The sequence below is a fragment of the Heterodontus francisci genome, chromosome 5 (genome assembly GCF_036365525.1).
Source record: "Heterodontus francisci isolate sHetFra1 chromosome 5, sHetFra1.hap1, whole genome shotgun sequence".
NCBI classification, from domain to species: Eukaryota; Metazoa; Chordata; class Chondrichthyes; order Heterodontiformes; family Heterodontidae; genus Heterodontus; species Heterodontus francisci.
Window position 1 is genome coordinate 155,962,101 of NC_090375.1, and position 25,893 is coordinate 155,987,993.

General features: G+C 43.8%; 1 protein-coding gene across 2 annotated transcripts in view; it reads left to right on the top strand.

Annotated features, from left to right (window-relative positions):
* The window catches only part of itga9 (integrin, alpha 9), a 550,508-nt gene that overhangs the window by 54,516 nt on the left and 470,099 nt on the right, over positions 1–25,893 (top strand). The window contains exons 2-4 of one of the 2 annotated variants that reach the window (XM_068032284.1): positions 8,452–8,670; positions 9,063–9,186; positions 16,689–16,756. In XM_068032284.1, the coding sequence (XP_067888385.1) occupies positions 8,644–8,670; positions 9,063–9,186; positions 16,689–16,756 (219 nt within the window). In that variant the 5' untranslated portion in view covers positions 8,452–8,643. The remainder of the gene's footprint in view (positions 1–8,451; positions 8,671–9,062; positions 9,187–16,688; positions 16,757–25,893) is intronic. The other variant, XM_068032283.1, reaches the window with a different exon arrangement.

Here is a 25,893-nt window from a genome sequence, read left to right on the forward strand (position 1 = left end):
AAAAATCTAGGCTGACACTCTGGGACAATATTTAGAGAGTGCTGCACTGTTGACTACTGTGTTTCCTACATTTTAACAGTAATGTAGTGCACTTCAAAAGTACTTAATTCACTGTAAGTGCTTTGAGACATTCTGACATTGTGAACGGCACTATATAAATGCATGTCTTTTTACTTTCAAATATAAATATATTGTGCATTACACAAAAAGGAAATTTCAAAATTGATCAAGAACGAGTAAGTTCTGGCTTTATCTTTCGTGTGTGTTTAAAAATGCTATTGATTTAATGCTTGAGTAGACATTTGAACTATTTGTGTAAACCAGAGATACCATAGTTAAAGGGGCACTCTCTGTATAAAAAAGTATTTGTTGTGTCTACTTTGGGAAAGGTGGGGAACTGTGCATCGTTTTGTTTCAATGGAACTACATGCCATAGCAGGGTTGTGCTTTTTAATGCATTACTTGCTTCTAGTCAAATAAGAAAAGGTTTGTCGTACACTTTTTGATGAAGACAGCGACCTTTTAAGTACTTTGCATTCTTGGTGGGAACAATCACCCAACGAGAGGTGTTGGCTATTGGAAAGTTACTCTTTATGTCAGGAAAGGGTAAATGAGAGAAAGTAAACAATTAGAAAGGTGAGCAGATGCAGGATCATGTGATATTCTTTTGGGCCTCCTTATCTCGAGAGACAATGGATATGCGCCTGGAGGTGGTCAGTGGTTTGTGGAGCAGCGCCTGGAGTGGCTATAAAGGCCAATTCTGGAGTGACAGACTCTTCCATAGGTGCTGCAGAGAAATTTGTTTGTCGGGGCTGTTGCACAGTTGGCTCTCCCCTTGCGCCTCTGTCTTTTTTCCTGCCATGTGATAACAGGCAGCTCAATAGTGCTTTATTCTAAATGATTGACTGACATCTCAAGGTATAGATTATTTACACACTTGTTGCTTCCAATTGTGGAAATCTATTGTGGTTTTTTTCAAAAGGTATGAAGTTTGACAGTTTATTACCACTGTGGGTACCAGCCAAGAGCGACGTCTCAATTCATTCCATCTTCGCTGCCTTCGGAGAATACTTGGCATCAGGTGGCAGGACTATATCTCCAACACAGAAGTCCTTGAAGCGGCCAACATCCCCAGCTTATACACACTACTGAGTCAGCGGCGCTTGAGATGGCTTGGCCATGTGAGCCGCATGGAAGATGGCAGGATCCCCAAAGACACATTGTACAGTGAGCTCGCCACTGGTATCAGACCCACCGGCCGTCCATGTCTCCGTTATAAAGACGTCTGCAAACGCGACATGAAATCGTGTGACATTGATCACAAGTCGTGGGAGTCAGTTGCCAGCATTCGCCAGAGCTGGCGGGCAGCCATAAAGACAGGGCTAAATTGTGGCGAGTCGAAGAGACTTAGTAGTTGGCAGGAAAAAAGACAGAGGCGCAAGGGGAGAGCCAACTGTGCAACAGCCCCAACAAACAAATTTCTCTGCAGCACCTGTGGAAGAGCCTGTCACTCCAGAATTGGCCTTTATAGCCACTCCAGGCGCTGCTTCACAAACCACTGACCACCTCCAGGCGCGTATCCATTGTCTCTCGAGATAAGGAGGCCCAAAAGAAAGAAAGGGTACCTGCTGTAATTGGAATGGCAAAGCATTGGTCTGTCTTCAGCTGGTTCATTGTTCATAAAGGATGGCTTCATAACAGGCAGCAACAGTGGGGGAGGGGAAGAGCTAGAAAAGCAGGACAGAACAGCAAGACTGAGAGAGAATGGGGAGAAAGACAAGGGAGCACTGAGGAAGAGTGAAAAAGCTTTCTGTGATTGGGAAGAAAGGACTTGGGACATGCACATTAATGCAATAATTCCACTGGTGCAATAATCTCTCAAAAACCTGTGGTAAATCACTGTTAAATGCACAGCTTGGATACAACAGGAACCCTTGATGATCAGGGATTTCTCACTTTTTGATTGATGGTTGGTTTGAAAGTCCTGACAAAAGGTCTGTTGCAAATTGCTTTGGCCTCTTATGTATCCTGGTCCAGTCTACACTCAGGTTTTAAGCAGTGACAGCAATACTGTTACGTCTTCTGGTTCTCATAAGTTAGAAGTAATCATTCTTTAGGCTTAAAATGCTGGAGCTATTTGTTTATTTCATACAGCTCACCATTCTGCTTGGTAAAAACTACCTAGACTGGTGTAGTGTTACACATCACATGACTCCAGTGCAGCAGTGAATATAACACCCTTGCAACACACTTACACATAACAATTAGATCCGAGCTAATTAATTCCTAGATCTTTACGAATAATATTACAATATATAACAAATACTCATCAATTCAAAGTAATTAAAACCCATTTGTACAGGAAGAACCAAACCTAGCTAGTCTGATCGTCTTTCAGAACTGTTTGGGCAACACTCTCACACTCGCTCTTGCGCTCACTCTCATGCTTTCTCTTTCCTCCCCCTCTGCCCACAAGCCTGTTTAGTTTTGGGACATTTCTCTACATTGAAGAGACTATAAATGGTGGTGGCTGTAGTGAAATTAGTAGGAATAATGGGTGTAGAAGTAATACTAGTAATATTGTAGTTGTTGTAATATTAGTAATAGTTGTAGTAGTAACAGTACTGATGATGTGTGGTGTAGCTACACAGTCTAGGAAATCCTGTAAATTCAACACTGCCAAATGAAACCTGCTGTGTTGCGGCATTATCGTGATCTCGGAACTTAGCATCTCATACATAACTAGGTTGGCTATTTCCGATTCGTTGTCTAAAGTACGAAGAGAGTGTTTTTGATTTATGAGACTTTGCATTAATGACATGGGAAATTTTGTGGGAGAGGACTTCAGGTGTGGAACCTCACTATATTGGTTGCAGTATCAGCCTTTTTGTCATTGTCCTATCTTTAACCCATGCTCCCGTCTCATGCAGTTCCGCATTGGGGGCAGAGCCTTGCAAAATTCCCCCTATGTTAGTAATATGAGCTGATTTTCTACAGAGAACTTGCCTGCATGGCACTTCTTCATATCAATGTGGCCAACAGGAAGAGATTGCCCCCTGATTAAAGGCTGAACATACAATATGCTTTTGAAGTAGTAGGGATACCATTCAGCTGTCTCCCCTTTGTTTGGTAAAAACAATTCTTGAATGTGGAATGTGTTAATAAACTTTAAAACCCATTTAAATCATTTGCTTGTAAGCAAACGAGAAAGCAGCACCACTCGGACTAAAGCTTGATTCAGGTCCTTTGCTGCTCTTTTCAGTAAACAAAATGGCAGAAAGGCTTTTGATTTCTTAACTCTATATGTAAATTTTCACTTTCATTTCACTCTCACTATTGGCAGCCATGACATTTCTGTCCTTTGGAATTCTCTATGCATTTTGCTCCATCTATTTCCTTGCACCCTGCTATTTCCACACCTTTTCTAAGTTAGTCAGAAATTCTGTTAAAAAACAATGTGTATGGGAAGTTCTTTGAAGACGGTAAAAACGGATGTTCTAACCACAAGAGTTACACTTGTGGTTTTGACTAATACATTAGTGTCTCATGAGCATTTTGTCAAGGCATGTGTGTGCTGTCTCTGTCTCTATTTGTCTTTTCATTGCTATCTCTCTATCCTCATGATAGGCCTGCCTTTACTCTCTCAGCACCTCACATTTAGGAGAAGGAGATCTATTGAGCGATCACATGTCTGATGACAGGTCAGATTACTGGCAGCAAGCCCCAGTGGAATGAAAGGCAGATGATCAAAGTAAGCAGGGATATTGCAGCTGGGAGTTGGAGACATTTCCAGTGCTGGAGGCAGTTTAGAAAGAGAGCCAAGAGGCTCCCCTAGTGTTAGTGGTCTGAGGCGTAAGAAATACTGAAGAAACTGGGGCTATTTAGCCTCAGTTGGGAGGTGACCTTATAGAAATATGAGATAGTAAATTAACTGGAAAGGTAAATCTGGAATATTTCTTCAAATGAAATTGTGAGGGTAGGACAAGTTTAAATTGCTGTAAGGCACATTTAGGATTGGTCTTGAAGCTCAAAGTCCTAAATTACTCAAATTTTGCTGTGCCATTGGAATTTTGAGTGTCTGACTTGGTGGGCTGGGTCATTTACATGACCTAAGTGTATCCTTGGCCCAGCCCCATCCCTTGTAGTGGAAAACAGAAGTAGGCATATAGATGCCGCTGCACACCTATGAGATTGGATTGGCTGCTGTCCTCGAGGCCTTCTGTTTATTGTTGGAAATCCGCGAATCTTACCGGCACTTTTATAATTGCGGGCCAGGAACATTTCCAGGTCCCGACTGGGTCAGAGGTGTGCCAAAGTATAATGTTATGGGAAACAGCCAATTATGCAGCCACCTCCTTGTTTGCTGTTGTGTTCCCGAAGTGGGAGGCCCAATAGGAGTGCCCACAGTTGTGGATGGACGACAGCCACACTGGGAGAGATGGACGCTGCTAAGGCAGGTAGGGGAGCGCGAGAGTGCCTCAAAATGGAGGCACTATCAGACGCCTGCTTAAATGTTAAAAATAAAGAAGGCTCGCAGCTCTTAGGGCCTTCCACGGGAAGGGTTATGGCTGAGGGTGTGACCCTTCTATTCCTGCGGTTTGTTAATTGGACCAGTGAGAGGAGGCACTGATGGCCCTCTTGGCAGGCCACTTCCAAGGTGTTGCTGGCCTCAGTGGGGGCTAGTTTGAAACCAGTAAGATACCATTGGCATCGGCATCCTTGTCCCTAAGTGGGGCTTTAATTGGCCTAATTGGCTACCCACCACTGTCGGATGCCTAGCCTCAGCTGCTGTAAGCCCATCTACGGCAAAAGCACGTTAGGGAGCTGAGCAGACATGCAACCTTCCAAATTTCCTCTCCCCACCTCTGAAGCCGCCTCTATGGGGCTGATAAGATTCCACCCCCTGTAAAGGGACAGCAACAAAAGGCCTTCTCATGCCGGCCTATCCCCCTCAAACCCACAGATATCTGACCTAATACCAGCTTCCTGAAAATGGGCCCTCTTCAATCGCTGTGTGAAGGCTGGGAATGTTCCCTCGTACTTCATTTCCATAGCTGCTCTGACCCTGTACCTGTGCTACATGTATGCCTAGGTCTGCCTATCTGATGAAACCTTGGAAATCCTTGAGCAATATAAAAAGGACAGAAACTTGATTTCCACACACTTTTCTTCTCTGAGAGGAATGTTGTGGGCCAAAGCATGACCAACACCTGGAATTAACTTCTAATGGAGGGAAAAACATTTTGTCTTTCATTATTATCTTGTGATCTGGTGACAGCCTTTCTGCAAGGGTATGCACCATATTTCATGTTGGTTGCTTCAACAAAGACACTGACAAGTATTCACTATTCACAAAGTTTCCGGTGTGAAAGATTCTCTAATTTCATTGAATTATAGAATCTTGCAGCACAGGAGGAGCTCATACAACCCACCGTGTCTGTGCTAGATCTTTGAAAGAGTTATCCAATTAGTCCCATAATCTACTTTTCCCCCCGTATCTCCTTCAATTTTTCCTTTTCAAGCATTTATCCAATTTCTTTTTGATTTCATTCAAATTGTGCTGTCTCACTCAGTTGGTTGGCAGTACCTATATTCATACACGTGTGTTTAAAACGGTTCAAGTACTAGAACTATATGCCGGTGTGTAACGGAAGGATCTATTAAGGGCACTTCAACCCTTCTTTGAAGAGATGTTTGATTTTGAACATTTTCTTGCAGACGCAGCCCTCTACTCTGTTGTAAATTATACATAGCACTTGTGTGAAAAGATCCGCTTTCTGACAATGCCTCTTTGCAGCTTGTAATACTTATATAGGAAAATTCTTATCAGGCCAACAGACAGGAGGCAAATGGAAATAAGTTGAATGAAGTGGATTCTTGATACAATAATATTCATACACTGCCTTATTGCAGCAAAATTTCCGATAAACAATTGTTCTTGTACACACATTCACCAGTCGTTCTTTGCCGGTAACATCTCACAAACCGCAACATGAGAAATGACCAAAAGTCTAGTTTTTTCTTTGTTGGTTGTGGTATAAGTGTTAGGCTGAATACTGAAAGCTCCTCTGCTCTTCTTCAAATAATACTACAGGATCTTTTACATCCACCAGACCTCAGTTTGACATCTCATCTCTATGACAGCACTGCTGACAGTTCAGCACTCATTCAGTACTGCACTGAAATGTCACCCAATATATGTATTGAAGTCTGAAAAGTGGGCCTTGGAACCATGATCTTCTGAGTCTGAGGTAAACTTGCAATCATTGTACCAAAGCTAACACTCACATATAATTTGTGCCAAATTGCACACAGCAAATTCCCACAAATAACAATGAACAATAGTAGCATTGGTTGAGGGAGTAATCTTGGTCAGGATACCAGGAGGACTCCCTACTGTTCTTCAAATCTTCAACATTCAAATGAACCACTGAATCTGGCAATCAAGGAACTCTGTCTCATCAGAAGGGAGGTACCCCTGACAAAGCAGTACTCCCCCATTACTGTACCAGGGTGCCAGCTGAGAATATGGGTTAAATTTATCACTCCCAGTCCAGACCTTTGCTCCATTTGCAACAAGCATGGCTTTCTTTCTTGAAATCCTGATATGGGTTCCTTTTGTGTAAAGCTCCAATCTGAGAATGGTTAAATTGCAAAATTTGCCTCATGTTTCTAAGTCCTGCTATGGGACTCAAACCCCAAATTTCTGACGCAAATTGAGACCCACAAAATCCAGCTGACTATGCTGAAATGTACTGCCTGAGAGGCTGTTGGAAGCAGATACAATAATAACATTTAAAAGGGAATTGGATAAATAATTAAAGGAAAATTTTGCAGGGCTGTGGAGAAGGGGAAGCCAAATGTGACTAATTGGATAACTCTTTCAAAGAGCTAGCAGAGGCACAATGGGTGGAATGGATTCCCTCTGTGGTGTATCATTCGAGGATTCTATCGTTCAATATTTATTATAGGTTTAGATGTAAAAGGCCAGAAAAATATTTTCTCCACTTTGCTGCATCTATAAGTCATTCATCATGAGTCTCTCCTCGATACATGCTGTCCTCCTTGATGATTGCAGGTATTCGAGTATAAATACTACTGTCAGCCTTAACTCAGTGATAGCACTTTTGTTTCTAAATCAGAAGGTTATTGGTTCAAGTTCCACTCCAGGAATTGAGCATATAATCTAGACTGATAGTTTGGTGTAGTGTTGAAGGAGTGCTGCATTGTTGAAGGTTCTTTGTTTCCACTGAGATCCTTGTCTGCCCTATCAGGTGGATGCAGAAGATCCCATGGCACTCTTTGAAGAAGAGCAGCAATGACATCCTGGCCAACATGTATCTCTCAACCAACAGCACCAAAAACAGTCATTCATCTCACTGATGTTTGTGGGACTCTACTACACACAAAATGTGCTGTGTTTGCCTCTGGAGAAATACTTCAAAAGCAATTCATTGGCTGAAAAGCACTCTGGACATCCTGAAGATGTGAAAAACTCTATAAAAATGCAGGGTTTTTTTTTGCTCATTGGTTTAGGATTCTCCACTGGCCAGTTTATCCTTCCTTCCCCCAGTCTACTTTGCTGAGGACAGGGAAATATATAGGAATTCCTCAGTTCTGAGGAACTGAGTTCTGATGAAAGGTCACAGACCTGAAACGTTAACTCTGCTTCTGTCTCCACAGATGCTGCCAGACCTGCTGAGTATTTCCAGCACTTTTTGTTTTTATTTCAGATTTCCAGCATCTGCAGTATTTTGCTTTTATCTTACCATTGACACTCTTGACATCTACATGTCCCTATTGGTGTGAAGTTACCTTTGTCAGTCGTCATAGCCAAAATGTCAGTCTGTCTTTCTCTTTCAGGTAATTACTACACATTGCTGGAAATTATCATTTTTGTTCAAGACTTTGTTAAAAAAATGAATACTAATTGATCTCCCATTGCTTAAAGTGTGTCCGAAGATGGTGTCATACAGGGTACACTACAATGTTGTTGAGCGACTTCAGCCTGCAACTGCAACATCTCTAGGATGTGTTTACGTAGAGATTTCACATTGTAATTGATTTTCAGTGGTGAATGTTGACATCAAAATTGTGACCAAACCTTATGACAACAGGAAATTAAGTTTATGGAAGAGAATTTCACAGGGAATACATTGGATTTTTAATAAAATATGCATTTTTTAATTACCAATAATGATTTTATCCTTTTGCTAGCATTTGTATTGATTTGCATTTTCTAAGGCCTTGAATAAACTGGTTAATCAGGAAGCTGTTAATGCAAACAGAAATGGAAGTAACTGCTGACAGGAGTATGGTTTGTGCAGACCTCAGGATAGGTGTAGGTGCATGTGTTGCAGATTTTCTGACAAAATTATAAATATTAGAACAGAAACGCTTCATAAACTTGTAAAAAGATGTTGATCTCTCCACCCTCTTTGTATTTTACAGCTCCTGGCAGAGAGCTTCTCTGGGAATTTCCACAGAAGCACTGCTGATCGGCCACTGTAACTTCGCCAGAAGATCAGTGGAAATCCCAGATAGATGCGTAAACAGAGCTTCTGCCGAAATTATGGCGGCTGATCTGGAGAACACTCAAGGAAATTCCTGTACACACTGGGAGCACATACTAGGAATTTGGACATGGAAGTCAGCAAGTTGCAAATGAATGTGCGAAGTTTAGTTCTGGGAGCTCTAATTTGTAAAATCAAACCTATTTTTCTCCCTCAGACCATTTAAATTGCTTGTGTCATTGCTCATGGCCAGTGTTTTTTTTAAATATGTATATCTACACAAGACAGCAATGGAGTGCAGTGAGGCTCTCAATTCACGGCACAGTGACAACTCGAGACCAAAGTGTCCAATTACACTGGCATTTGACACAGCAAAATTGAATGGGATATGTTGATATTGCAGTTTACAATGGTAATTGTTGACAGAAAAAAGTGACCAGAAACTGACAACAGGAAGTAAGATTTCTGCACAGGAAGTGCATACACTGAGCAAAATTTTTAAACAACATATAGATGACATGGTTATTTTTGAATGTCACTTGATTTTAGGCATGTGCACATCGTTGGAAGAATATACACTATGAGTCAGAACACATCCTGCCCCATGGAGCCTGCTACATCATCCCACCTAATTTATCCAGAAAAACTAAAGAACTGCTCCCCTGCTATCAAGGTAAAGTCCTTGCTGTAATTATTGGTAGAGGCTAACTCATCTAGACCTTGGTTTTAGAAAAATTGGCATGTTTTGCAGCAATTCTCCACATAAACAGTCCTGGCAGAGAGGCCTAGGAACAGATAGCTTCCCTGACCATTCAGCTGGGTGTGGGTTGTGGGGAGGGAATGGTGGCTGATGATTTTTAACTGGCCAATCCAGGTTTGAAAAGATGGACAGTTAAATTTGATTATTTTGGGATTGTAAACACCGTGTGCCTGTGTTTGAACGGACCTTTTTCATATCTCTGGGATCCAAACCATTTTGTCATGCACTTGAACGGTGCTTCAATGTAAAAGGTGAACTACATTGCATTGAAACCCACACCCCCCCCACCCCATAATCATAGATAGATAGAAAAAAAGACTATTTCAAAACCACTGGGCATCTCAAAGTGTTTTACAGCCAATGAAATACATTTGAAGTGTAGTTACTGTTGTAATATAGGAAATACAGCAGACAAATTGTGCACAGCAAACTCCAACAAACAGCAATGAGATAATGACCAGATAATCTGTTTTTTGTGATATTGATTGAGGAATAAATTGGCCAGGACACCAGGGATAACTCCTCTGCTCTAGTTCGAAATAGTGCCATGGTATCTTTTACATCCACTCGCACAGGTAGATGGGGCCTCGGTTTAACATCTCATCTGAAAAACGGCACCTCCAACAGTGCTGCATTCCCTCAGTACTGCATGGAGTGTCAGTCTTAGATTTTGTGTTCAAGCCCTGTAGTGGGACTTAAACCTTTTGACTCAGAGGTGATAGTTCTACTAACCGAACCACAGATGCTACAAAACAGATAGCTACATATTTATACAATACAAGTACATAGACATTCTATGTAGAAGCTCCCCTCCTGTGACATCATGCCTCAACAGTGGATTGTTAATACACTTCATTGATAATGTCACTGGACAAAATGACTGCTCTGGGCTGCATTAAACTGCCATCAGTGCATGCACAGGTACCTCCTCGGTCTCCAACCTGTGGCACCACATCTCTGAGACTAGGCAATACTATCTTAAATGCAGATATATTTTTATTCACTGGGCATGGAGGCTTGTAAAATGCTTTTTTGAGTGCTGCTGCTTGTTGTTGGATAAATCCTTAGTTGGAACATCCAAGATCCGTTAATTATTGGCAGCTTGAGAATTATACAAATCACTGGGAGCAGAGATCTAAATATGTGGACCTCAGGCTTCATGAATGTAGCCAAAGACAAAAGCTTGATCACTCCTGTTTGATAAACATGATTATGATTATAGGGCATCTCGATGGAATGCACATCACTTTTCAGATAAAAAAACATTTCTGAAGCTATTTAACAGAATTGATCCCACTTTAAAGAGGGAGTCCATCCTCGCTTATTTAAGAAATACACCAGTTAAAATTAGTTTAGATTTAGAGATACAGCACTGAAACAGGCCCTTCGGCCCACCGAGTCTGTGCCGACCATTAACCACCCATTTATACTAATCCTACACTAATCCCATATTTCTACCGCATCCTCACCTGTCCCTATATTCCCCTATCACCTACCTATACTAGGGGCAATTTATAATGGCCAATTTACCTATCAACCTGCAAGTCTTTTGGCTGTGGGAGGAAACTGGAGCACCTGGAGGAAACCCACGCAGACACAGGGAGAACTTGCAAACTCCACACAGGCAGTACCCAGAATTGAACCCGGGTCGCTGGAGCTGTGAGGCTGCGATGCTAACCACTGCGCCACTGTGCCGCCCGAATTTTAGTTACATTGTCAGTGACATTGAAGGGATGACAAGGAGGAGTTGCTGAGCCTGTTGGCATGAATCAGTCTTAACCTTCACACAGCTGGATTAAAAGTGCTACTGACTGATAACAGTTGAACTGTTCTATCTGACTACCGAGGCTGGATTTTCAAAGGGCTGTGGGGTCAGGACCTGACGCGGGCACCATTTGAAAATCGTGCTTCCAGAGGTCGTCTCAGCATCCCGATACCTCTGGGATAGTTTCCAATTTTCAAAGTGCTGGCGGGGGGTGTGGAGGGAGCACACACACCACCAATGACTGACCCATTAATCTCCTTTAGGAGCTTGTTAATGGGCCAGGGCATTCAGGAAGGCAGGTTTTAAATCTGATTTCACGAGTTCGACCAGTCTCTTGCACAGCTGTCAGGGCTGCCACGAGGAACAGAAAGTTTGTTTCTATGTGTGTTGAAATTAAATTTGAAGGGCCAACTAGCGCCAGCCAAATGCTGTACATGCTCTTGACGTTCATGTCCACCTTCTGCCATCTTTATCATCCTGGACATGTCATGAGCTGCCTGTTCTCCTTGGCAAGGCAGTGGCAGCCTCCAACATGGCTGCTGCCTGTCTTTGCTGCTAGCGCCAGGCAGGCAGCTCCTGCCTTCGGGAAAAGCATTGGCATCTCTAATTGGGCGCCGAGCTTGCCTCCTGCTCAGGATATTAGCATTCAAAGATCGTGGTGCAAGATTGACACAGCTGAAGCATGGGGTCGGGATCCGGAATTCATCAGGGTGTTGGGTTCCCAACCCCTTTTTGAAAATTCGGCCCCCTAGGGCTGACTGCTAGGGTGCTTTTAAACTGGACCTGGTTTACTGGCAGGTATACTGATTGAAAACCAGTCAGAAAAGGCTACCATTATTACAAACAAAATTAGCCTGCTGTGCATTACTAGACTGGAAAGATTTAAATTGTTTTGCTCAGGTCATCGACAATGACTAAATGATTGACAGCCATGCTGGCCAATCAGAAAGCACTCCAAAATGTTCTGACCAATGATAGAATAGGAATGCTGATTCTATTCCAGAGGGATTGGTTAATCAGATTTGACTACAGGTAAAGGGAAATGAGAACCTCTACACACCCTGCACAATGGATTGAGATGTGCAGGGAATTAGAGCTGCTATAGTTCCCATCCAGATTCTGCTTAAACTGGCCAGTTGTAATGTTCCATTGGGATAAATGCCTTATTAATCCATTCCATTTCAATTAAGGGGGTAGGCTCATTACGTATGCACACAGCATACTGATGTAGGTGACTTTGTCACCCATGGATCCCCAGTGTCCTCAGGTATTGGTATTCAGTGTTTGAAAATTATAGAATCATAGAATGTTTATAGCACAGAAGATGGCCATTTAGCATGTAAAGTCCTTGCCAGCTCTTTGCAAGAGCAATTTAACTACTCCCACTCCCCCATTCTTTCCCTGCAGACCTGCAATTCTTTTCCCCTTTAGGCTCTCATACAATTTCATTTTGAAAGCCGCAGTTGAATCTGCCTCCACCACCCTTTCAGGTAGTTCATTCCACAACCTAACCACTCACTGCATAAAACTTTTCCTCATGTTGCCTTAGATTCTTTTGCCAAGCATTTAAAATCTGTGTCCTCTGGTTCTTGACCAATGGAAATTGTCTCTCTCTATCTACTCTGCCTAGACCTCTCTTGAGTTTGATCACCTTGATCAAATCTACTCGTAATCTTCTCTTTTCTATGGAAAACAAACCCAAGTTCTCCAATCTATCCACTTAACTGAAATCCCTCATCTCTGGAACCATTCTCGTAAATCTTTTCTGCACCCTCTCTAAAGCCTTCACAACGTTCCTAAAGTGTGGTACCCAGAATTGAACACAATGCTCCAATTGAGCTAAACCATTATTTTATAAAGCTTCGTCATAACTTGCTTGCTTTTGTACTCTATGCTTCTATTTATTAAGCCCAGGATCCCGTATATGCATTTTTAACCACTTTCTCAACCTGCTCTGCCTTTACCAACTTTAAGTACAGCCAACCTTCCTATTACCTCCTCTCCATTTTTAGCCCATCCAGTATCTTCTTCACTGTGACTTTGGCAGAATCTTCTTCATTAGTAAAGACAGATACAAAGTACTCACTTTGTATCTCAGCCATGCCTTCTGCCTCCATGCGTAGGCCTTTTTTTTGATCCCTAATCAACCCCACCCCGACTCTTGCTATCCTTTTAGCAGATTTTAGAAGACTTTGGGATTCTCTATTATGTTATTTGCCTGTCTCTTCACATACTCTATCTTTGCCCCTCTTATTTCCTTTTTCACTTCCCCTCTGAATTTTCTATATTCTTCCTCATTTCCAATCGGACGCACCCTTTTTGTGCTTCATCTTAGTCTCTATTGCTTTTTGTCAACCAGGGAGCTCTGGCTTTATTTGCCCCACCTTTCCCCCTTATATGAATGTACCTTGACTGTTTGTGAACCATTTCCTCTTTAAAGGCAGCCCATTGTTCGATTACAGTTTTGCTTACCAATCGTTCATTCCAATTTACCGAGGACGGATCCATTCTCAACCCACTAAAATTGACTCTCCTCCAGTTAATTATTTTTACTCTAGATTTCTTCTCATCCTTTTCCATAGCTAATATAAACTTTATGATACTATGATCACTGTGCCCTAAATGTTCCTCTACTGACACTTGACCTATTTGACCCGCTTCATTCCCCAGAACCAGATCCAGCAATGCCTCTTGCCTCAGTGGGCTGGAAACATACTGATCAAGAAAATTCTCCTGAGCACACTTCAGAAACTCTTCCTCCTCTCTGCCCTTTACACTATCCCAGTCTATATTAGGGTAATTGATAATTACCAACACACAAGTGGCAGACAATGACCATCTCCAACAAGACAGAATCTAACCATCTCTCCTTCACGTTCAATGGCATTACCATCACTGAATCCCCCACTATCAACATCCTAGGGGTTACCATTGACCAGAAACTGAACTGGACTAGCTATATAAATACTGTGGTTACAAGAGCAAGTCAGAGGCTAGGAATTCTGCAGTGAGCAACTCACCTCAGGAGTGTGATGGAATATTCTCCACTTGCCTGGATGGGTGCAGCTCCAACAACACTCAAGAAGCTCAACACCATCCAGGACAAAGCAGCTTGCTTGATTGGCTCCCATGCACCACCTTCAACATTCACTTCCTTTACCACCGATGCACAGTGGCAGCAGTGTGTACCATCTATAAGATGCACTGCAGCAACTCACCAAGGCTCCTTCGACAGCATTTTCCAAACCCACAACCTCTACCACCTAGAAGGACTAGGGCAGCAGATGCACGGGAACACCACCACCTGCAAGTTCCCCTCCAAGCCACACACCATCCTGACATGGAACTATATCACCGTTCCTTTACTGTCGCTGGGTCAAAAACCTCCCTTTTCAACAGCACTGTGGATGTACCTACACCCCAGGACTGCAGCGGTTTAAGAAGGCAACTTACCACCACTTTCTCAAAGGCAATTAGGGATGGGCAATAAATGCTGGCCTAGTCAGTGATGCCCACATCCCACGAACGAATAAAAAAATGGCTCGTGCCTGCTTATGGTACCGAAAGCAGGACAAATAAGAAAGAATAGTACAGCACAGGAATAGGCCATTCGGCTCTCCAAGCCTGCGTCGATCTTCATGCCTGCCTAAACTAAAACCTTCTGCACCTCCGGGGTCCGTATCCCTCTATTCCCATCCTATTCATGTATTTGTCAAGATGCCTCTTAAACGTCTCTATTGTACCTGCTTCCACCACCTCCCCCGGCAACAAGTTCCAGGCACTCACCACCCTCTGTGTAAAGAACTTGTCTCGCACATCCCCTCTAAACTTTGCCCCTCTCACCTTAAACCTATGTCCCCTAGTAACTGACTCTTCCACCCTGAGAAAAAGCTTCTGACTATCCACTCTGTCCATGCCGCTTATAACTTTGTAAACCTCTATCATGTCGCCCCTCCACCTCTGTCGTTCCAGTGAAAACAATCCGAGTTTATCCAACCTCTCCTCATAGCTAATGCCCTCCAGACCAGGCAACATCCTGGTAAACCTCTTCTGTACCCTCTCCAAAGCCTCCACGTCCTTCTGGTAGTGTGGCGACCAGAATTGCACGCAATATTCTAAGTGTGGCCTAACTAAGGTTCTGTACAGCTGCAGCATGACTTGCCTATTTTTATACTCTATGCCCCGACCGATGAAGGCAAGCATGCCGTATGCCTTCTTGACTACTTTATCCAACTGCGTTGCCACTTTCAGTGACCTGTGGACCTGTACGCCCAGATCTCTCTGCCTGTCAATACTCCTAAGGGTTCTGCCATTTACTGTATACCTGCATTAGACCTTCCAAAATGCATTACCTCACATTTGTCCGAATTAAACTCCATCTGCCATTTCTCTGCCCAAGTCTCCAACCGATCTATATCCTGCTGTATCCTCTGACAATCCTCATCATTGTCCGCAACTCCACCAACCTTTGTGTCGTCTGCAATCTTACTAATCAGACCAGCTACATTTTCCTCCAAATCATTTATATATACTACAAACAGCAAAGGTCCCAGCACTGATCCCTGTGGAACACCACTAGTCACATCCCTCCATTCAGAAAAGCACCCTTCCACTGCTACCCTCTGTCTTCTATGACCGAGCCAGTTCTGTATCCATCTTGCCAGCTCCCCTCTGATCCCATGTGACTTCACCTTTTGTATCAGTCTGCCATGAGGGACCTTGTCAAAGACTTTACTGAAGTCCATATAGGTAAGGACGCATGTCTCTGTTATAAATTTCAGTCCATAGTCTACTATATTAACTTAAGTAGACCAATATAAGAATGAGAACCAAGTTTCCCATAAAGTAAAGTTAAACCGGGGTGTCCAACCAATAGTCCATATGCCATATCAACACCCCTCCTTCCCCAATCTTTGACAACCAGTCCTTAAAGCCCCAGCCACCCAATTCTATTTGCACTTACATTTCCTATTCACTAATTTCTCCTGTTTGAATTTCATGGGCCTGGAGGTTTAGAAGGCCTGTACTTAATGCTGTTGCATTATTGGTGGATATACCCTAAATCAGAACACCAAAACCTGTTCATATCAGCATCTTGGAATGCAAGGAGGCTAGATTTAAACTTAATTTGTATCCCTGGCCTCCATGGCGTTTACTATGTGGCATTTGAAGAAAAAGCTTTCACACATCTGTGTTAAGTCCAAGTACCTTCGCAGTAAATTAGAGTGCTTCCTGTTACCATGGAGCTAAGTGGTTTTCCCAGCCAAAATTCCACAAGTTGATGTTTTGTTTTGGTAGGTTTCACACCTTATGCGCTTGAACAAAACTGCCAATTGTAATATTTCCCCTAACAAGAACCTGCAGAGGGGAGGCCAAATTGGTGCTGAAGTTTGCTGAATCCACCTGCATTTCAGCTTTTATCTCAATGTGAGACCTCAGCGGTTTCAGGCACGCTGAGAGATATAGAGCTTAGACACCGCATTTTGCATTGCGCTTAACATGGGCAACCTAGATTTTGTCTTCAAGGGCCAGGTGGTCTCTGCCATGGAGCATCAGTGATACAAATTCAGTTTAAAATAAGGAGTTCTGAAAAGCATTAGTTCCAGTTTCTGGCAAAGACTTTCACTAACAGTGGATGCTTTTTGTGCAGAGTACAAGAAGAAGTATGGTGAGGAACATGGCTCGTGCCAGGCTGGGATAGCAGGCCACTTCACTGAGGTAAGTAATCAATCTTTTTGTGTTACTGAGATCTGTATCGTGGAATACTATACAGTGTCTAGACCAATGCAATCTATTACATTGGTCTGGTCACTGCCTCTTCATACTTAGGTCTTGGGTTCAAGTGCCATCTACATTAATGACATAAACATTTTATTAAATGTGTGAAACACTGAGTTTGGATACTTTACCCAGGTTTGGCAAGAGGGTTGGGACCATAGCACAAAACTCATGGACTGGTGTTGGCTAGTGTGAAAAATGGAAATGTTAAGCTTGTGCAATAGCTGGAGTTCCTTTTTAGGTTGTTTTTAAGGATTGGTGCAGAGCAGGGGAACTTTAAATCCTTAAAATTGTAGCATCTCACTCGATTGCGGGGAATAGAAGGAGAATAAGGTGCGGAGCTCATCATGCCCCATCCCTGCGAACTGGAAAATTGTGAGCAATGCAAATAAGGTGCCCTAACCTCTGCAACAAATTTTTCAATCTGTGCTGCAGTCGAGGGAGTGAGACAGTGCATCAGGAAGTAGCATGGCAATTTTGTAGTTTAAATCTGGCCCATTCCTGACGTTGGAGTTGTAATGTTAGTGCAGGGTGACTAAAGTGGAAAAAGTGACTAACCCCTATCTTGTTAAACACAAAGATACAAAAGAAGTGCAACACTTTAGTGAACTAAAAGACAATAATCTAGTTTCCAATGCACTCCATTTTATCTACAACCACACTTGCCCTAAGTGTTGACTCTTATACTTGAATTACTGAAATGAATACTTTCCTGGATAACATAGACTCTGATTTAGTCAATATTGTGTGGTTTCCTTTCTAACAGCAATTTTATAAAAAAAAAATTTGTTCAGCTCAAGACATTTATATATGGGTCTGGGTGTACTAGAAATTTCAAGATTGGTGGAAAATTATCCCGTCTTAAAATCTGCAGTATTTGTGCTAAACTGATCTCATGTGAACTAGGGTTCATCCAGTGTGTCTATCATCTGGTATGGTGAATACTGATATTTGATTGAATTATGGTGTAGAAATAAAGGATGCTAAATTAATCTATTTTTATTACTTAAATCTGCTGGCAAGAAATTTTTTCTTGTTTTCCAAAAAGTTCTCATGGTTCATTTTCTTCAAATTAGCTTAAAATCCTAATTGTTAGTGAGAATTTCAAAATGGTCCTGATTGTTGCTATTGGTAGTTTGATCAGAATATCTACAATAAACTTACAGCTAAATGTCTGGAACAGAAGTGAAAGGAAAAGGATTTGAGCAACACATGGTTCCTTGGGCTGCTCCTTCTACTTAAACGATCTCCTCCTCGTGGGATTCTATTTGTGTTAATTGTTCTGAGTGCTGAAAGTCTTCTGGTGCTTTCAAAGTACACGCATGCTTTGCATAAAATAACAGCTGCAGAGAGTGACACTTTGTAGCGTTCAGATAGTCTGAGAGATAAAAGGGTTAATAAGAAGGTCTCCATTCTTGATATTCTTTCAATTAACCTAATAAAGAGAAGAAATGTGTATTGCCATTACATTTTGTTTCTGTCGGTGCTGAATTCTTGCAGGAGTTCTTTGAGGGACACTTGCTGAGTTGCCGGGATTTATCTTTTTTCTTACAAATGAGCTGTTGACCACATTTTAATTTACCATCTGGGATGTCGTGGCCACATAACCTTTCACAAAACATCTGTATCCCTTGTGCAACTCCACTTCAAGCCCCGGAATCAAGGTATCTCTATAGCAACTGGAACCTATTCCTTCATGTGCATTTTCTATGTATTCCTGATTAATAAAATAAATGTTATAAAGGAAAACCTCATCCTGCGAGATACTGGACATTCTGACTTGCTTTGTAATGTGTTCAAATTGGATGTTCTGAAGAATGATTTTCATATAAATGAAGGGGATAGAGAAACTCTATGGGAAATCCATTTTGCCCAAGGTATCCTGTCAATAATAGGAGAACTCTTGACTTTTTGGCGAAAAGGTCAACTTAATTCCTGGCATGTGCACCGGGGCTGCATCTCCATTCCCTCCCTTCTCCTGGTGGACAAGCCCAATGGAATAAAATGTGGTGTCCATCTGTGGATGGATGCATGCAAATTTAATTAAAACAGGAATACAGCCTCTGCCATATCTCCCACTGCTTGCACTGATTAGACACTGAGGATACCTGTTAGGCCCCAGAATCCAGAGTTGCTAAGGAGTCAGAGGGGCCTCTGGATGGGATGGGAGTCTTTGAAAAGAGACATGTGCTCTTAATGCTGCTGTGCATAGGCTGAAGGATCAAACTCCAAACGCTCTCTTTAAAACATGTGACCTATATTTCCAGGGAGCTCAGCAGCTACCTCTTCCTGTTGTGGCAGGCTGCAAGACCTGCCATCACAAGTTTCAACCCCAGTTGGGGATGACTTTCTGGTGGATCCCATGGATCCCACTTCCCATATGAAGATTTTTCTGGAGCTGGACATTTAGTCACAAAATCAAGGATATCTGTAAAACTATTGGAAGTCCAGCCCCACTGGCCCCTACCCAACATCAGAAAATCTGGACCTGAATTTTATTACAAACATAGAAAGTTACAACACAGAAGGAAAGCACAGATACAGTTGGATACTGGTTTTGCTTCTGCACTAGCAATCCAGAAGCCTGGACGATTGATCCAGGTATATGAGTTCAAATCCCACATGGGGAATTTAAATTCAGTTAATTAAATAAATTGGGAATAAAAATCTAGTATCAGTAACAATGATTATAAAACTGCTGGATTATTGTAAAAACCCATCTGGTTTAATAATGTCCATTAGGGAAGGAAATCTGCCATCCTTATCCTGTCTGGGCTACATGTGACTCCAGACCCACAGCAATATGCTTGACTCTTGACTACCTAAGGCCGAGCAAGCCACTCAGTTGTATCAAAGTTATTATGTCTAAAGAATAAAACTGGACAGACCACCCAGCATTGACCTAGGTACCAGACATGAAAGGTACAACCATCCCAAGCAACCCTGCAAAGTCCCCACTAACATCTGAGGACTTGTGCCAAAATTGGGAGAGCTGTCCTACAGACTAGTCAAGCAACAGCGGTAAAGTAGTTAGCACCACAGCCTCACAGCTCCAGGGACCCGGGTTCGATTCTGGGTACTGCCTATGCGGAGTTCTCCCTGTGTCTGCATGGGTTTTCGCCGGGTGCTCCGATTCCTCCCACATCCAAAGACTTGCAGGTGATAGGTAAATTGGCCATTGTAAATTGCTCCTAGTGTAGGGAGGTGATAGGAAATATGGGATTACTGCAGGGTTAGTATAAATGGGTGGTTGTTGGTCGGCACAGACTTGGTGGGCCGAAGGGCCTGTTTCAGTGCTGTATCTCTAAATAAGTAAATAAACAGCTTGACATAGTCATGCTCACAGAATCATGCCTTTCAGAAAATGTCGTAGACGCCTCCATCACCATCCCTGGGTATGTCCTGTCCCACTGCAGGACACACCTACCAGTGGTGGGGACACAGTGGTATACAGTTGGGAGGGTGTGGCCCTGGGAGTCCTTAACATTCCTCCAGATCCCATGCAGTCTCCTGGCATTAGGTCAAACATGGGCAAGGAAACTTCCTGCTGATTACCACCCACTGCCCTCTCTCAGCTGATGACTCAGTACTCCTTCAATATGAACACTACTTGGAAGAAGCACTGAGTGTAGCAAGGACACAGATTGTACTCTGGTTGGGAGACTTCAATGTCCATCACTAAGTGTGGCTCAGTAGCACCACTACTGACTGAGCTGGCCACGTCCTGATGGAAATATCTGCCAAACTGGACTGTGTCAAGTGGTGAAAGAACCAAAATGGGGGAAAAATCAACTTGACCTTGTCCTCACCAACCTCCTTGTCGCCGATGCATCTATCCATGAGAGTATTGGTAGGAGTGACCACCGCACAGTCCTTGTGGAGACCAAGTCCCATTTTCACACTGAAAACACCCTACATTATGTTGTGTGGCACTATCACCATGCTAAATGGGATATATTCAGAACAAATCTAGTGGCTTAAAACTGGGCATCCATGAGGCACTGTAGGCCATCAGCAGTAGCAGAATTGTATTCCACAGTAATCTGTGATCTCATGGCCCAACATATCCCTCACTCTACCAATACCATCAAGCCAAGGGATCAACTCTAGTTCAATGAGGAGTGTAGGAGAACATGCCAGGAGCAACACCAACATGTCTATAGATGAAGTGCCAATGTGGTGAAGCTACAGGACCACATGCATGCTAAGCAGCAGAGCAGCATGTTATAGACACCTAAACTGTCCCACAACCAACTGATCAGATCAAAGTTCTGCAACCCTGCCACATCCATTCATGAATGGTGGTGGACAATTAGCTAACAGAAAGGGGAGGCTCCATGAACATGTCCAACCTCAATGGGGCTGCAGCCCAGGCATGTCAGTGCAAAAGACAAGGCTGAAGCTGTTGCAATAAAAACAAAAAAATGCTGGAAATACTCAGCAGGTCTGGCAGCATCTGTGGGGAGAGAAGCAGAGTTAATTGGCAAAGGTTGATGAAAGGTCACTGACCTGAAACGTTAACTCTGCTTCTCTCTCCACAGATGCTGCCAGACCTGCTGAGTATTTCCAGCATTTTTTTGTTTTTATTTCAGATTTCCAGCATGTGTAGTATTTTGCTTTTATATTACTGAAGCATTTGCAGCCATCTTCAGCCAGACATGATAAGTCTTCCTGAGGTGCCTCCCATCAGATGCCTGACTTCAGTCAATTCAATTCACTCCATCTGATATCAATAAACGACTGTTCACACTGGATACAACAGAGGCTATGGGCCTCGATAACATCCTGGCTGTGGTGCTGAAGACTTGTGCTCCAGAATCTCTCGAGCCGTTGTTCCAGTACTGCTACAACACTGGCATCCACATGACAATGTGGAAAGTTGCCCAGGTATCTCCTGTCCACAAAAAGCAGGATAAATCCAATATGGCCAATTAATGTCCCATTAACCTGCTGTCAATCATCAGTAAAGTGATGGAATGTGTTGTTGACAGTGCTATCAAGCAGCACTTACTCAGTTTAGGTTCCTCCAGGGCCACTCAGCTCCAAACCACATTACAGCCTTGGTCCAAACATGGACCAAGGAGCTGAATTCCAGAGATGAGGTGAGAGTGCCCACCTTTGACATCAAGGTAATGTTTGACTGACTGAGCATCAAGGAGCCATAGTAAAATTGAAGTTAATGGGGGTTGAGGGGACTCCACCGGCTGGAATCCTACCTAGCACAAGGAAGATGATTGTGGTTGTTGAAGGCCAATCATCTCTGCCAAGGACATTGTCCAGGTATGCAGGATAAATCCAATCTGCCCAATTACCACCCCATCAGTCTACTCGCAATCATCAACAAAGTGATGGTAGGTGTCGTATACAGTGCTATCAAGCAGCACTTACTCAGCAATAACCTGCTCACTGATGCTCAGTTTCAGTTCCGGCTGGACCACTCAGCTCCAGACCCCATTTCAACCTTGGCCGAAACATGGACAAAAGAACTGAATTCAAAAGGTGAGGTGCAAGTGACTGCCCTTGACATCAAGGCAGGATTTGACCGGGTCTGGCATCAAGGAGCCCTAGTAAAATTTAAGTCAATGGGAATTAGGGGACAAACTCTCCACTGGTTGGAGTCATACCTAACACAAAGGAAGATGGCTGTGGTTGTTAGTGGCCAATCATCTCAGCCCCAGGACATTGCAACAAGAGTTCCTTGGGGCAGTTTCCTAGACCCAACAATCTTCATCTCTTCATCAATGACTTTCCGTCCATCATAAGGTCAGAACGGGGATGCTCGCCAGTTATTGCTCAATGTTCAGTTTCATTCGCAACTCCTCAGATAGTGAAGCAGTCTGTACCCGCATGTAGCGAGATCAAAACAATATTTAGACTTGGGCTGTAAGTGGCAAATGACATTGGTACCACACAAGAGCCAGGCAATGGCCATTTCCTAGAAGTGAAGATTTTAAGTATTTCACCTTGACATTCAATGGGATTACCATCGCTGAATCCCCATCAATAACATCCTAGTGGGGGGGTGGGTGTCAGCATTGGACAGAAACTAAACTGGACCAACCACATAAACACTGTGGCTACAAGTCAGAGACTTGGAATTCTGTGGCGAGTAACTCACCTCCTGACTCCCCAAATCCTTTCCACCATTGACAAGGTACAAGTCAGGAGTGTGATGGAATACTCTCCACTTTCCTGAATACATGCAGCTCCAACAGGACTCAAGAAGCTTGGCACCATCAGGACAAAGCAGCCCATTTGATCGGCAGCCCATCCGCCACCTTAGACATTCACTCCCTCCATCGTAGCAGCAGGGTGTACCATCAACAAGATGCACTGCAGCAACTTGCCAAGGCCTCTTTGACAGCACCTTGCAAACCTGTGGCCTGTACTGCCTAGGAGAACAAAGACAGCCGGCACATGGGAACACCACCATCTGCAAGTTCCCTCCAAGCCAATTACCATCCTGAATTGAAAATATATCGCCGTTCCTTCACTGTTGCTGGATCAATATCCTGGAACTCCTTGCCTAACAGCACCATGTGTGTACCTACGCCACACAGGCTACAGCAGTTCAAAAAGGCAGCTCACCACCACCTTCTCAAGGGCAATTAGGGATGGGCAATAAATGCTAGTTTTGTCACCGATGCTGACATTCCATGAATGTATAAAAAATAGGCCCAATGTGATTGTGCTGGCTGTTTGAAAGAGCAGTATGCATGGTCCCAGACCGCTATTTTATTTCTGTAATCCTGTAAATTCTTCATCCTCAAATACCTGTCCAACTTGCTTTTAAAATTATTTATGGAATCCACCACCTTTTCAAGTAGAGCATTCCAGATTCTGACAACTCTGAGTGAAAAAAAAATTCTCCTCATCTCCTCTCTAGATCATTTTTCAATGGTTTTAATTCCATGCCCTCTGGTTATTGACCCACTTGCCAGAGGGAATAGTGTTTCTCTATCTACTCTGTTATGACACCTCTTAACCTTCTGTGTTCCAAGGAAAATAGTCCTAATTTTGTCAGTCCCTCCTCCTAAATGAAGTCCCTCATCCCATTTGGTATATATACATTTGGGTATCACCTCTGTACTTTTTCTAAGGCCTTTACATCTTTCCTGAAAAGTGGGACTGGATTTTCTTTACGGAGGGGGAAACAGGAACCGGGTCTGGTTCTAGGTCAGAAACCTACCTCTGGTGGGAAAATTATTCAGATTGAGATTTTCAAATGGCTGTCCCCATAATTGTTGTGGAGATGGGTTTCCCCTCCACTTAGAGCCACTGCGGCCTGGAATGGAGGTGTGTCAGATGATGTGTGGGGCTCATGTTGACTCCCACGATGGCCATCACTGAGGCTGCTGCTTGTCCTGAGGGAGAGATCTGCGGTTTGTGCCAAAACCTTCCACTGTACCAGAGGGAAGCGTGATGTCACAGGGGAGCTGGAGGCCTGGCACTAGGGGCAGGGCAGACCCGTGCTTCATTGATGTTGACCTGTATCTAATGCCGGAGGCAGGAAGGAGAGGAGGGAGGTCTTCTTCCCGGAGGATGGCAGGAGGAGGCTACCTTGATGTGCAGCAGAGGCACCTCTCTGTTCAATTTTATCCCCCTCCACACCCACTTCCTCCTCCTCTCTTATCTCCTGCTCCTCCCCTGGTGACCTGTCTCCTTTTAGGGCCTCACTGTCTTCAAGGTCCATACCTCTCTGAAGGGCCTTGTCATGGAGAGCGCAGCAGACCACCACAATGACTGAGACCATTGTAGGAGGGTATTGGAGAGCGCACCAGAATCACATCTTCAGAAACCCGATGGCCTGCTCAATGATTGTCCTACTGAGCAGATGGCATTGGTTGTATTGCCTCTGTGCCTCTATCGGGAGCTCCCGTGGAGGAATCAGTAGCTGTCTCTTGTCTCCTTAGTTCTATCCACACACTTTGAGGGATGGAGTGACGATCTGAGGCAGCCTGAGATGGTGTAGGATGAAAGAGTCATGGCAGCTGCCAGGAAAGCGAGCGCACACATGGAGGAAGCTCTTGTTGTGGTCGCAGACCAGTTGGACCTTGAGGGAGTGGAAGCCCTTCTTGTTGCTGGATCTCACTGGCCGGTTATTGGGTGCCTTGATGGCCACTTGGATGCAACCCATGATGCCCTGCACCTGGAGGAACCCAACGATGGAGGTGAAATCCCATGCCCTCTCTGCCTGCACTGGCCCATCTGTGTCAAATTTAATGTAGTCGCCTGCCCTCTGGAATATGGCATCTGTGACCTGCCTGATGGCATGATAAGCTGCTGACTGCGAGATGCCATCTAGGTCCACAGCTGATCCCTGGAACGACTGGTTCCATAGAAATTCAGGGTGACGGTGACCTTGATGGCTGCAGGTAAGGGACTGCCATGGGGGCCGTGAAGCCTCAGGTCATTGTGGATCAGAACATACCATCTGCCTGGATAGGTGCAGCCTCCTACAGCATGGTTGACTCTTGGTTGGTAGACCCGATGTCGTGGGTAGCGCCTTCTTCCTCTTGCAGACCCCGCTGTACTCCTCTGGCCTTTTTCTGTCCAGGAGTTTGCTTCTGCTGAAGCTCATCCGAGCTGCTCTGTCCAATGTCAGAGTCACCTGTTCCCATCTGAACTCCCTCAGCTGGGCTTTGCTGGTTCATCAGGCCTTCCTCTGTCAACTCCAGCTGCCCCAGTGGTACCAGCGTGGTCATGTCACTCTCCGGATTCCTGCCATTCACTACCTAGAAAAGCAAGTCTCGCAGCTCCAGCGATGGCCACTCTGTGGCATGTTTGAAGCAGCTGAGCTTTATGTTATGCCTTTGCATTATTTTAATCAATACTTCTGGGAGCCCTCATTGCCCCCTCTGTTCATGTCTCCTAAATCCTGCTGTGTTCCACACATGCCGTTCACCCTGTTCCCTTCCTTTAAAAATCCCAAATTGTTGCGAACAAGCCTGTTAATGAGCTCCTCAATGAGCTCAATGGGCATTTAATTGGAGGCTGTGCTGACTGATCTCCGGCCTCCGGTCCCCCAACATCTTAAATTTAAAATTCTTATCCACACGTTTAAATCATTTGATCGC